Raw genomic sequence first — 12,504 nt, 5'->3', positions numbered from 1 at the left:
AGCATCACAGGTTGCGTCTTGCTCGCCTGGGTGTTGCTGTGGGAGGGGGCCAGGCAGGCTGCCACTTGTTCCCAACAGATCCGGAGCAACACCCAGCAGAAGAACGCCAGAGGAATGTCACCAAGGGCACAGAGCAGGTCCCTTTGGCACGAAGCAGCTCCATCCAGGAGACTGAGCCGTAACAGGCAGCTGCATAGCAGGGACGGGAACTCTAGCGTGAAGGTTTGCAGTCATGCAGAGCAACAGTGAAAGAAGTCAAAGGATGGCAGTTCCAGATCCGCAGCTCGCAGTGCCAACTGGGTGCTTTGTGCCTTGTGGTCGCAAGAAAGTCCTCTCTCTCTCTAGATATCTCCTCCGGGGTGTTGCTGAGCCCTGGCACCCAGTCACTGGGCCTCTCCCTCTCTGGACCGCAACACCTGAGCCCTTTGCTCTGGGCAGCTGACCAAGCAAGGCAGTGTGAATGTCTCAGTGCAGCCAAGAGCCCTGTATATTAATAGCCCTCTCCAAGTGCCAGGGAATCTCTGCATGCATTGAGATGGCCGAGGCACCATATAAGGTGAGATGGGTAGTGATTATTTCAAGCAAGAGGGCTATTGTGGGAAGCTGGAAAGTTTATTGTGAGATGACGAGCAAGGCCTTTTTTATTTTTATAAGGGCGGGGGAGATATATTTGTTAGAATTAATCATAATAAATAAATGGAAGACGAGTACAGCCTACAGTCGTACCTTGGAAGTCGAACGGAAGCCGTTCTGGAAGTCCATTGTACTTCCAAATCATTCAGAAACCAAAGCGCGGCTTCCGATTGGCTGCAGGAAACTCCTGCAGCCAATCGGAAGCCGTGTCGGACTTTCGGGTTCCAAAGAACATTTGCAAACCGCAACAGTTACTTCTGGGGTTGCGGCATTTGGGAGCCAAAACACTGCAAGTACCAAGGCATTCCAGATCCAAGGTATGATTGTACAGGTTACAGATGCTTCAGGTAGATGCTTCAGGTTACAGACTCCGCTAACCCAGAAATAGTACCTTGGGTTAAGAACTTTGCTTCAGGATGAGAATAAAAATCGCGGCACGGCGGCAGTGGGAGGCCTCATTAGCTAAAGTGGTACCTCAGGTTAAGAACAGTTTCAGGTTAAGAATGGACCTCTGGAACAAATTAAGTTCTTAACCCGAGGTACCATTGTACTTGCGTTCTTGGGTCTTGCGCTGAGGTACGTTTTTTCAGATTTCTCGTCTGTACAGTTCTAAGCTACATCTGGAGAGCCACAGGTTCCCCCCCCCCATTCTAAAAGAAAGTGTGGTGATCTTTAGTCTGTCCACAGATCTCCCAGCTGCAAGCTGATAAGCAAATGGATGTGGTTCTCTTGTCCCTCCAGGGCTGATCTGCCCACCAGGCAAGGTGAGGCAGTTGCATTAGGGCAGCAGGCTCTCAATACCTGGAAGAGGTGGCAGATTTGACTCGTGAGCTTATTGGCCGCCGCCTCCTCCTCATGCCCACTGGTGCCATTCTTCTGCTGCATCTTCCACTGTGCCCACCCCCCTTGTGTGCCCACCGTTGCCGCTGGGTGGCAGTGGGCAGGTGCGCAAAGGTGGGTGCAGAGGTATGGTATGCAGCAGAGGAGATGAGGGCATTTTCTGTTTGGCCACTAGCAGCCAAATGGCCATTGCTGGCCCTGCCATAAATATACCATATTTTTCGCTCCATAAGACGCACCTGACCATAAGACACACCTAGTTTTTAGAGGGAGAATGCAAGAATGCATCCCAGGCTCTGCTCAGCGCTCCCTTTAAAAACTTTTTTTTCTTGCATTCTCCCTCTAAAAGCCAGTCAGTCCCTTCTCCCTCCTTGGGGAAAAGTCCCCAAGAGCCGCGCGGAGCGTGTGTGCAGCTCTTGGGGGCTTTTCCCGCCTGCCTCCCGCCTTCATTCGCTCCATAAGATGCACACACATTTCCCCTTGTTTTTAGGAGGGGAAAAGTGCGTCTTATGGAGCGAAAAATACGGTAGTTCCATCTGGGTTGAGAGCTCACTCACTCCATGGCTTTCTCTGAAGGGACGTGCTCTGGTAAGCAGACTACTCCAAGGAGGAAAGGCCCATGTTTCTCTGGTGTCTCTGGCTGGAGCAGACACTGATCCACCCCAGATCTGTGGCTCAGGTCCTTGAGCTCTTTGTGTTGGTTGCTTTGCCCAACTAAATTTAGCCCTCTTCCTTCTCCCCGCTGCAAACCTTCACGTCCATCTCGCTGCCCCTGAGAAGGGCAGAATGGCAGGAGTCCAACGGATTCCACTGGAAAACCAGAGCCTTCTCAAAGAGCTCTTTGCATGGTGCCGAGCTCAGCAGATGCCAAAAGGCTTGGCTGTTTGACAGAGAACCCTGATTGTTTTGGGCTATGGGTGTCTTCGCCTTGGTGTCTCCTGCGGCACAGCTGTCTGTGCAACTTGACCCTTGCTGGACCACTCACACCCTACAGGGACCTTCTTGCTTTTTAAAAACCTTTCGTTTGTCTCCTCCTCTTCCAGGGAGGCTAAAGTAGAGAGAGCAACTTGCTCAAGGCCCATCCACTCAACTTCTTGATCACACATGGGAATTTGGCCAAGGTTTCCCACTCCCATACTCTAGTCCAAAGGTTTTCAACCTTTCTGAGTCCACAGCTCCCTTGACCAACTCCATTCTTTCTGTGGCACCCCTGTGGGGCTCAGGAGCCCAGTTATGTCACCCCTTGCCTACAGAGCTAGCAGCCTCTCACCCTTTTTCAAACACCCTTCCTTGTGGAGGGTTCCCTCAGCCTCCACTCCTCTCCCCTCTCCTTGGGAGTCCTCAGGGCAGCTGCTGCCACCCCCCACACCCCAAAGAGAGGTGCCTCCTCACACTGCCCCACAGGGGCCTGGGAAGCACCCCCTGGCCAGCCCCAGAGACACCATTCACCATGCATGTGATGAATGGTTCACTTCCCCGCTCCTCCATGCATGTGGAGGAGCAGGGAAGCGAACCTGGTTCACCAGATTACGAGCCCACTGCTCTTAACCACTACACCACACTGGAGAGTTTATATCAACAAACAGCTGCTGCAACAAACAGCCAACCCAGCCTTTGGGATGCAGAGACGCAAGAGGGCATCAAAGGAGGGAGGGAGGGAAGAAAAGAGGGACAGAGGCCAGTGTTGCCCGCGGCACCCTTGACCATCATTCAAGGCACCCCAGTGTGTCATGGCACGCTGGTTGAAAACCACTGCTCTAGTGACTCAGTTTCATGACTGCTTCTTGTTGTGTTGTCCTTCCATCTGTAGCATCCATGCAGTAGCTGAGAAGGGAGTTGGGTCTGCATGCCTTATATGTTGGTAGGTGGGGGGTCCAAGCAAGGCCTTTCCACCCATGCTGATCCCCTCCCATCCATCTGGCAGGTGGAGTCAGAGTCAGTTACTAGGGCATGGCTGGGGAGCCTTTGGGCCTTCCAGATGTAGCTGGACTACAACTGCCATCATCCTTGAGCAGGGGTCAGCAAACTTTTTCAGCAGGGGGCCGGTTCACTGTCCCTCAGACCTTGTGGGGGGCCGGGAAGGGGGGGGAAAAGAACGAATTCCTATGCCCCACAAATAACCCAGAGATGCATTTTAAATAAAAGGACACATTCTACTCGTGTAAAAACATGCTGATTCCTGGACCATCCGCGGGCCGGATTTAGAAGGCGATTGGGCCGAATTTGGCCCCTGGGCCTTAGTTTGCCTACCCATGTCCTTGAGCTGGGCTGAGGCTGATGGGAGTTCAGGTCCAACAATAACTTGAAGGGCTACCAAGTCCCCCACGTAGGAAGCCAAAAAAAAGTAGCATTACTTGGTGGCAGGAATAAAGAATGTGAATTGTCCCCAAAGAACGGTTTGACCCAAAATGTGTTGGGCTGCAACTTCCTTCCTTCCTTCCTTCCTTTTTACAATAACCCACTGAAATGCACAAGCAGAGGTTATACTTCCAATTCACAGTTCCAGCAACAGACAACTGATGCCAGGGAGGGAGTGTGTTCCCGCAGGTGCGGCAGGTCCCTGCTCTGCCAGTCCATTTGGTTTCCATGCTAGTTGCAGAGGAAGCAAAACCTCTTCCCCCACAGCTAGCATGATAATCAAGGAAGCTGATGGAGGAGAAACAGATTGCTCTTCCACCATCTCCCCATCTCCGTCTTGTTGAAAGGCATTTCCCACTTCCGGCCTCTTGATTCCATGCCGACCATGGAGGGAAGGGGGCTTCTGCTGTTCCCTGCTGGCTGCTAACCTCTTAAAAGGCTTGTAAATATTTTTTGCAGGCTAGTTATTTTGTGTGCTTATTCACAAGACTGCAGAGGGATATGGAAAGTGCCGCAGAGAAGCAGACTTGGGCTCCCCTTGCAAATGTTGCTTTATGAAAACCAAGCATTACACCAGGCAGATCCATGGAGGAGTCTGTTGCCATGAAAGCAACATGGAACCTCCACAGTATAGGCAGTATACCCCTGAATCCCAGATGAGGGAGGTAAAGGGACCCCTGACCATTAGGTCCAGTTGTGACCGACTCTGGGGTCGCGGCACTCATCTCACTTTATTGGCCGAGGGAGCTGGCGTACAGCTTCCAGGTCATGTGGCCAGCATGACTAAGCCGCTTTTGGCGAACGCCGTTTACCTTCCCGCCAGAGTGGTACCTATTTATCTACTTGCACTTTGACGTGCTTTCGAACTGCTAGGTTGGCAGGAGCAGGGACCAAGCAACGGGAGCTCACCCCGTCGCGGGGATTCGAACTGCCGACCTTCTGATCGGCAAGTCCTAGCAAATGTTGCCTATCATCTTCAGTGTATGTGGAAACGTCAAGTAGGTGTTTGGCATTGAGAAAGCTTTTGCCATGTATATGAGCCAATGGGGTAATTTCTAACAGTTCTTCCTGGGTTCTTAAGTGTTGCACCAATACTAGCCCTGCTTGTGGTAACTGGTGATCCCTCAGGGTGCGGTGGGGAGTTCGTTATGCCAAGGCACTAGTGTTAATTAGGACAAATGACACACATTGTGTCCCATGGGCCAAAGCTCTTGGGCAGAAAGAGCTGCGGCTGAAACACCTTGTTTGCCCCAGGGCTTTCACATTCCAATGGTTTCACATTCCAGCCCCAGTGTGTGGCAGACATCGCTTGTTTCTTACCAGGGAATTTGATGGAATGGGTGGAAGAACCTATTTTTGTGGACCATTTCACTCCTGTCAGTCAAATCTGCTTCCTTCCCACAGCTGCCTCCCAAAATCTTCCTAATTGCAAACCACTGGGGCTAAATCTGCTTTGTTGGAAGAGCACGAGACCCTTTATCTCAAGGTTGTGGGTTCAAAGAGATTCCTGCATTGCAGATGATTGGGCTAGAAGCCGCTAGATGATCCTTGTGGTCTGCTCCAACTCTATGATTCCCTGGAGACCCCAGCAACTGAGAATCAAGCAAGTCCCCGGTTTGCATAGCTCCATCCTGGGCTCTGTTCTTTTGCTCATGCTACAGTAGGATAATGGTCTAAACCACAGAGCCTAGAGCTTGCCGCCTAGGTTAGCGGTTCAAATCCCCATGAGGGGGTGAGCTCCCGTTGCTCGGTCCCTGCTCCTGCCAACCTAGCAGTTCGAAAGCATGCAGTGCAAGTAGATAAATAGGTACCACTTTGGCAGGAAGGCAAACGGTGTTTCCGTGCACTGCTCTGGTTTGCTAGAAGCGGCTTAGTCCTGCTGGCCACATGACCCGGAAGCTGTGGACAAACGCCGGCTCCCTTGGCCAGTAAAGCGAGATGAGTGCCACAACCCCAGAGTCGTCCACGACTGGACCTAACGGTCAGGGGTCCCTTTATCTTTACAGTAGGATAATAATAATATTATTATAATTTATTATTTATACCCCGCCCACCTGGGCGGCTCCCAACATAATAATAATAATAATAATAATAATAATAATAATAATAAAAAAAAATTAATAAATGCAATAAAACATCAAACATTAAAAACTTCCCTAAACAGAGCTGCCTTCAGATGTCTTCTAAAAGTCAGATAGTTGTTTATTTCCTTAACATCTGAAGGGAGGGCGCCAATACCAAGAAGGCCCTCAGAGCTGGACCTCAGTGTTTGAGCTGAATGATGGGAGTGGAGATTCTCCTTCAGGTATACTGGGCCGTGGCCATTTAGGGCTTTAAAGGTCAGCACTAACACTTTGAATTGTGCTTGGAAACATACTGGGAGCCAATGTAGATCTTTCAAGACCGGTGTTATATGGTCTCGGCGGCCACTCCCAGTCACCAGTCTAGCTGCAGCATTCTGGATCAGTTGTAGTTTCGGGTCACCTTCAAAGGTAGCCCCACATAGAGCGCATTGCAGAGTCCAAGCAGGAGATAACCGCTCTGGCGAGACAGATGGGATGCTGGGGACTAGCATTACATAGGTAGGTAGGTAGATCTGTAATCTGCAAAACGCTGGGCTTTGCGGTCCCTGCTCAGCCCTCGGCCTCCAGCCTTGGCCACCACAGCTGTGGATCTCAGAACCCTTCCCTCTCCCTGACTTGCTCTTTCTCTTGCCCGCTTCCTTGGCTGCAGCATCCATTCCGTTCTTCATCTGCGAGGTTGGCCTCGTTTCCCCTATGCGCCGCGGCTTCTTCTGCAACGACAGCAGCATCAGGTACCCACTGCAGCGGGCTGAGACCGTCAGCGACTCTGTGCTCATCTCCGTGGGAATCCTAATTGCCTGTCTAGTGGTGAGTCTTTCAGGGGAATGAGGGAGGGAACCGTGCCCTTTTGTCCTTTAACATCCTGTTCCATGCCTTGTTCCTGGCAGCAAAACACCACCCACCCGACCATAGTATTTTGCTGATTTGTCTTCTTGCATGCATTTATTGCATGCCTTTCCACCCCAGGTTCCTCTGAAGAGCTCAGGGTATACAAAACCCTCTCCCCTCTCCCCACCAGACCCCCTTCTAGAACATCACATCACCTGTATCCTGATGCCACACAATATTCCCTTACGGTTCCTTGCAGGAGCCCTTCTTCTGTTTTCCTCCAGCACAGATGACTCTCCAACTCCATTTCATGCAGCATGCTGTCAGGGGCCATGCTGAGGAGGCTGCACTTGAGGAGGAATGGATCCTGAATCTTCCCAGGAGCAGTGGGACAGTATAGATTTGGAACAGTGGTTGGCAGAGGGATAGTACAGAAGGCAGAAGCTGGGAAGTACTGGATGGGGAACAGCTAGGAGAAGAAGCACTGGGAGAGAGAGAGTTAACAGACTCACTTTTTCTGGAAAGTGTCCGTCCACTCAACCCAAGGTCAAGGAGAGCAGATAAGGCGGCTGCTCAGAAAGCGCGGTGGTTGCGAGATCAGGTTACAAGGCATGGTAGTGACGTGGGTGACTAGGGAGGAAGTGGGTGTAACCCTTAATTGGGAGCACCTTCATTCCTAGGAAATGGATTATTTGTTCTCTCGCTATGATCATTAAAAAGATGCAGGTGGTGCTGTGGGTTAAACCACAGAGCCTAGGACTTGCTGATCAGAAGGTTGGCGGTTCGAATCCCCACGATGGGGTGAGCTCCCATTGCTCGGTCCCTGCTCCTGCCAACCTAGCAGTTCAAAAGCACATCAAAGTGCAAGTAGATAAATAGGTACCGCTCCAGCGGGAAGGTAAACGCCGTTTCCATGCGCTGCTCTGGTTCGCCAGAAGCGGCTTAGTCATGCTGGCCACATGACCCGGTAGCTGTGCGCCAGCTCCCTCGGCCAATAAAGCGAGATGAGCGCCGCAACCCCAGAGTCGGCCACTACTGGACCTAATGGTCAGGGGTCCCTTTACCTTTATGATCATTAAAATTTCTAACTGGTAAGAGACTCCTTTCACTGTGTTCTGCTTATCTACTGCCAAAGGGGGGGAGAGGAAGATGAGTCTCTGAAACCTGACACATGCAACCCTTTCTCCAGCACTGTAGCCAAACTTAGTTCAAAGAGAAAAGTTTCCTCCCAGCCATATTCATTTTTGATTTGGCTAGTGTGGAAGCTGTTCTCTGGGAAGCCCATGGAACCAATTTGCTAGGTTCAGTAAATTTTTTCTTTCCTTTGGTTCTGATTGGCTAGCCCAGTGGCAGCTTCCTGATGGCTGTGACAGTGTGAATCTCCACTCACCATTAAGAAATGTGCCCCGCTGCCAGCGCTGGAATTGCTTGTAGCTGGGCTGCCTTCTCTGTTCAGAGCCAGTGTGGTGTAGTGGTTAAGAGCGGTAGACTCATAATCTGGTGAACCGGGTTCGCTTCCCCGCTCCTCCACATGCAGCTGCTGGGTGACCTTGGGCTAGTCACACTTCTCTGAAGTCTCTCAGCCTCACTCACTTCACAGAGTGTTTGTTGTGGTGGAGGAAGGGAAAAGGAGATTGTTAGCCGCTTTGAGACTCCTTCGGGTAGTGATAAAGTGGGATATCAAATCCAAACTCTTCTTTTTCTTTCTTTCTTTCCAATGCAGATCACCCTGGGCGAAAGCTGCCGTGTGTACAGCCTGCCCCACAGCTCACGCTCCATAGTCTCCAACCGTTACGTGGCTGCCCTCTACAAGGAGATTGGGGCCTTCCTCTTTGGCTGCACTGTGGGCCAGTCACTAACCAACATGGCCAAGGTTGCTGTGGGCCGCCTCCGTCCACACTTCCTGGCCGCCTGCAGGCCTGACTTTGCTCACATCAACTGCTCTGCTGGATACCTGGAGGACTACATCTGCACTGGTGGCCCCTCAGAGGAGAAAGAAGCTAGGTGTGTATGGTGACGTCTCCTCTCTCTCAAAGAGAGATGTCCTTCTGATGATGATCGTAGGGTCTGGGTCAGTTCAGCTGGGAAGAGGCAATAAATAAAAAGGTAAAAAACCCCTGGACAGTTAAGTCCAGTCAAAGGTGACTACGGTGTTGTGGTGCTCATCTGGCTTGCAGGCCGAGGGAGCCGGCGTTTGTCCACAGACAGCTTTCCGGGTCATGTGGCCAGCAGGACTAAACTGCTTCTGGCACAACGGGACACCGAGATGGAAACCAGAGTGCACGGAAAAACCGTTTACCTTCCCGCTGCAGCGGTACCAATTTATCTACTTGCACTGGCATGCTTTCAATCTGCTAGGTTGGCAGGAGCTGGCACAGAATAACGGGAGCTCACCCCGTCACGGGGATTCAAACTGCTGACCTTCTGATTGACAAGCCCCAGAGGCTCAGTGGTTTAGACCACAGCGCCTCCTCAGCCATTTAAGGCTTTTAGGTCAAAGCCAGCACTTTGAATCAGAGGCAGATTTAGGGGAGTGCAACCAGTTCACCCACACTGGGTGCCACAGGGCCCCCCACAACAATGACGTAGAACAGAAGGCAAAATGTGGGGGTACCAGATTTTGGCGCCACAAAAATTTGCAAGCCAAAAGCCTGCTATTTCTTTGAATTGGGCACAGAAACTAATTTGCAGCCAGGGCAGTTGGGCCATTATTGGTGTAATATGCTCAAATTGTCTTATCCGGGCTGCTGAATTCTGCACCAGCTGTAATTTCTGAACCAACTTCATGGGCAGCCCCATGTATAACACATAGCAGTAATCTAAGTAAGGGGTTACCAGATTCTGAAAGGCAAAGGAGATGGGAGGAGCAAGGTTGGGACTTTCAAGGAGATGAGTAGAAGCTAGCATAAGTCTATAACATACATTCCAGGGACTGGGATATGCTCATCATGACCTCTCTGCTACAGCTGGGACAGCTAGTTCTACAGTGGTGCCTCGCAAGACGAAAATAATCCGTTCCGCGAGTCTCTTCGTCTAGCGGTTTTTTCGTCTTGCGAAGCAACCCTATTAGCGGATTAGCGCTATTAGCGGTTTAGCGGCTATTAAAGGCTTAGCAGCTTAGCGGCTAAAAGGCTGTTAGCAAGCCCATAGGGAAATTCGTCTTGCGAAGCGCATCGAAAAACGGAAAACCCTTTCGTCTAGCGGGTTTTTCGTCTTGCGAGGCATTAGTCTTGCGGGGCACCACTGTATTTATTTATTTCAAATATTTCTGTGCCATCTTTCAGGGCAGGGCTCTCCAAAGGCGGCTCCTATAGAAAAAACAAAAGTTAAAATATATATTCTGTTAATAAACTTAAAGCAGTCTGAAATATTATATAGCACAGTAGCTATGTAATAAAGCCAGTTGAAAATAAAGCAAAATCAGCAGTGGCTTCAACAATTATTATTGTTTTTTTAATGGCCCAGCATCTTAGTTAAAAGCAGATTAAAATAAGCAGATTTTCAAGGCCCACTGAAAAGCCAGTGATGATTGAGTCAAGTGTGTATCCCACGAGAAAGAGTTCCACAGAAATGGGGCAACCACTGAAAAGGCCCTGTCTCTACTGCCTCCCAATCTAATTGAGTCATATGGTGGGCCCGTGAGCAGGGCCTCCGAACCTGATCCAGGCAGGTTCATACAGGTGCCAGCTGTCTTTTCAAACTACCTGGTCCCAAACAGTTGAGGATTTTAAATGTCAATTCCAACCAAAGGGGGAGTTACTGGGGAACTCAATGGAATTTAGCACAAGTCATTCTTTGCAGGTCTCAGTTAAGGGGAGGGAGGGAGTTGAAGTCATGAGTTATGGCTCACAGGGACACTTGGTGCCAGAATATCTGGCTACCATCTCAAGATCTGGGAAGGGGAAAGATTCTGTTGCATTAGACAGGATAATCCGGAGAATGAGAAATAGGAAACCTGGCAGCTACGTGCCAAAACTATCAGCGTTGAGTGCCAGGTGTGGGAGACAAATGTGAGAGAAGGGCTGTCACTTCTATGCCCTATTTCTTATCTACTCAGAGATATCTGAGTCGGTGTTTGGAAACTGAGTTTGGAAGCTGAACAAGTTGGGCCTTGACTTTGACCCACCTGTGCTGCTCTCATGCTCTCCTGGGACCAGAGCCAGCCTGGCAATGCATGTAATCCAAGCAGTCATGGGGGCAGCAAGATTTTGGGGTGCATTAGAAGTGCTGTAAAGTAGCAGGTGAACTCTGGCAGGTATGCCCCATGCTGTCATTTTGAGCCAAAGGGGTAGGGAAATCTGGGATCACACGATTTGCTCCCTGTCATTTCCACTGGCACTGATCCCCACTACTCTCATCCTGTAGGCAGGTATATAGCCAACATTTATAGCCTTTTCTTCCAAGGATTTGTCTAATCCCCTTTTAAAGTTGTCCAAGTTGGCAGCCATCATTGTCATTTGTGGTAACAAAATCATATACAGTTGTGCAGTCGTAGCTCAGGTTGCGAAGGTGCTCCGTGTGGGAGGCACATTCGCAACCCACAGAGTTCGCAGCCCTAAGCGCTGTATCTGTGCGCGTGCGTGACACGATTCGGCGCTTCTGCATGTGACATCATTTTGTGTTTCTGCGCATGCGCGAGCGCCGAAACCCAGAAGTAACCCGTTTGGGTACTTCCGGGTTCGGCACAGTCTGCAACCCGAAAACGCGCAACCCGCAGCGTTTGTAACCCAAGGTATGACTGTACCTTGGTTTTGGAACAGATTAGTTCCCAAACATTTTGGTTCCCGAACGCCGCAAGCCCAGAAGTGACTGTTCTGGTTTGCCAACTATTTTTTGGATGCCGAGCGTCTGATGGGGCTTCCACAGCTTCTGGTTGGCTGCAGGAGCTTCCTACAGCCAATCAGAAGCTGTGCTTTGGTTTCCAAACGTTTTGGAAGTCGAACAGACTTCCGGAACAGATTCCATTCGACTTCCAGTACAGCTGTACTTTTAACACTGTGGAAAGAAACATTTCCATTGATTCCTGAATCTCCCACTGTTCAACTTCATTGGATGACGTGGGTTCTAATATTCAGCGTGTTGTCAATAAAATATAACTAGACAGTGGCTCCTTCCTAATGTAGGTTTACTTCTAGGGACAGGTGGGCTCAGGCCAGCCCATCCTGTAGTATATTTTACATTTCTTCTGTGAACTGGCCTGCTTTGGATAGAGCTGAGGCAACAGACGCACCCCAATCTCCAAAATGGCAAGGCCTGGTATTTACGTTTATTCTCTTAGTTCTGGAGGGATTCAAGTGAGATGGATGCATCAAGGCTGAAGAGGCAACAGGTATACCGGATTTTTCGCTCTATAAGACGCACCAGACCACAAGACGCACCTAGTTTTTGGAGGAGGAAAACAAGAAAAAAAATATTCTGAATCTCAGAAGCCAGAACAGCAAGAGGGATCGCTGCACAGTGAAAGCAGCAATCCCTCTTGCTGTTCTGGCTTCTGTGATAGCTGTGCAGCCTGCATTCGCTCCATAAGACGCACACACATTTCCCCTTACTTTTTAGGAGGGAAAAAGTGAGTCTTATAGAGCAAAAAATACGGTAATTGGGATAGAGAGAGCTTATCCAGTCCAGAGTAGACTTGATGGGAGCAGGCCTGTGTGTTGAAGCCTGGGGTGCATCGAATGTTTAGAAGGTGAGATGAGGGTTTTGATTTTAAAAGCTAAAGGGACACAGGCAGTTGGGAGTGTAAAGCCCTCCCTCGCCTGTA

General features: G+C 50.1%; 1 protein-coding gene across 1 annotated transcript in view; it reads left to right on the top strand.

Annotated features, from left to right (window-relative positions):
- The window catches only part of LOC308466940 (phospholipid phosphatase 3-like), a 40,538-nt gene that overhangs the window by 15,213 nt on the left and 12,821 nt on the right, over positions 1 to 12,504 (top strand). The window contains exons 2-3 of the mRNA XM_080988302.1: positions 6,565 to 6,722; positions 8,467 to 8,747. Coding sequence (XP_080844428.1) covers positions 6,565 to 6,722; positions 8,467 to 8,747 — 439 coding nt within the window. The remainder of the gene's footprint in view (positions 1 to 6,564; positions 6,723 to 8,466; positions 8,748 to 12,504) is intronic.

The sequence above is a fragment of the Podarcis pityusensis genome (genome assembly GCF_964106645.2).
Source record: "Podarcis pityusensis genome assembly, chromosome: 17".
NCBI classification, from domain to species: domain Eukaryota; kingdom Metazoa; phylum Chordata; class Lepidosauria; order Squamata; family Lacertidae; genus Podarcis; species Podarcis pityusensis.
Note: the sequence above shows the minus strand (reverse complement) of the source record. Positions and strands in the feature narration are given on the sequence as shown.